Below are 1,415 nucleotides of genomic sequence, written 5' to 3'. Positions count from 1 at the left end.
GAGCACAAAAACGAATACAAACATAAGCAATCCCAGCACCATATAATCTGTGTTTTTTCATACGAGTAATAATCTTATTTGATTTGATAGACAGACATTTATTTATGGAAATTGAGTGCAGGATGATATAGAAGATGGGTATCGATCCACAATCATCCAAAAATTCTCCATTTTCAATGATATTTTTTTTGGTCTCAAAAAATATAAATAACAATGATAGTGAACTCCTTATTTATTTTCTATTTTGGAATTGGTAATATTTTTAAATCCTCGAAAATCTTTGGCCAGAAGAAATTTTTCGGCTGAATCGCTTCTCGACGCTTCCGGTTTTATGTGTTTAAAAGTTTTATAATAACGAAGTGCAATCTCTTCGAATTTCTTCACATTTCCATTGTCCCAAACTTTGACCAAGAGGTTGGCATTTTCGGATGACATTAAAATGGCAAACCGTAAGACATTGTATACTAAGTCCATAATTTTGTCTTGATCTTCGAACACCAGTTGAATTTGGTGCCATATCAGAGAGTACACAATCGGTTTTTCGTCCTTTCAAAAGTTCTCGAATTTGATCTTGGGTCTTTGTGAGAGTAAAATCTGAATGGCATAGCAAATGAGCGCCCTGTTTGAATAAAAACCAAAGGTAGTTGAAATATAAATTGAAAAAAAAGGATTGGACAAGATTTTTTTTTGGTTTACCTCTATGGGATGAATCGATAGCATATCAATCCCGATAACAAATCCCTTTGGTTTGTTCTTCATTTTCCCATTAGCATTAGTTTTGCTCACTGCTCTTTTCGTCCACGAACCCGGCGATGCTCCGCAATCAATGACTGTTTGACCAGGTTGTAAGATTTTGGTTTTCTCATTTATTTCAAGCAATTTGAATGCACTTCGACACTTGAAATTAGTTAAACGACCTTTGTATTTTTAATGAAAATAAATTGACAATTTGCTTGTTATTCGTTCGACACTGGCAAAAAAGCGAATTATTGAAAAACTTTGCTTGGACCCTTTTTCAAGTGCGTACATCTTGAAAGCTACGAACGGAAATATTTCGAATCATAGTCAATATGTCAGTTATTCGGCATTTCATTGTCAATGGACTTATATACATAACACCATATACATTTGTTTAAAACCATATGATCGACACATGTGAGGTTAGTGTCTACTGATAAAATTTTATACGCCGCATAATTCACCTTTGATTGAATAACTCGTTTTTATTGAAAAATTTAAAAATAAATTGTTTGCTACACATTCGACAATAACAAGTCTGACAAAACGGTCATCATGGTCGCTGAATCTTCGGAAATATTAAAAACACTTGCAATCAAATTGCATGACATTGATGCAATTAAATCTGGGAATTTCCAAACGAAATCCGGACTTCAAACGCCAATTTATTTTGATTT

General features: G+C 33.4%; 1 protein-coding gene across 1 annotated transcript; it reads right to left on the bottom strand.

Annotated features, from left to right (window-relative positions):
• Positions 1–228: 228 nt before the first annotated feature.
• Positions 229–917, bottom strand: LOC116347730 (rRNA methyltransferase 2, mitochondrial-like; the record flags this gene model as incomplete). The annotated part of the gene is given in 3 exon segments (XM_031778443.1): positions 229–490; positions 492–619; positions 697–917. Coding segments are annotated over 3 exon segments (611 nt in total), but the record flags the coding sequence as incomplete, so codon positions are not given.
• Positions 918–1,415: the final 498 nt, after the last annotated feature.

The sequence above is a fragment of the Contarinia nasturtii genome, unplaced genomic scaffold, assembly GCF_009176525.2.
Source record: "Contarinia nasturtii isolate CC-2019 unplaced genomic scaffold, AAFC_CNas_1.1 Cnas_scaffold_2072, whole genome shotgun sequence".
In the NCBI taxonomy this organism is placed as follows: domain Eukaryota; kingdom Metazoa; phylum Arthropoda; class Insecta; order Diptera; family Cecidomyiidae; genus Contarinia; species Contarinia nasturtii.
The sequence above is the reverse complement of the archived record's forward strand: the minus strand, read 5'-3'. Positions and strand labels throughout refer to the sequence as shown.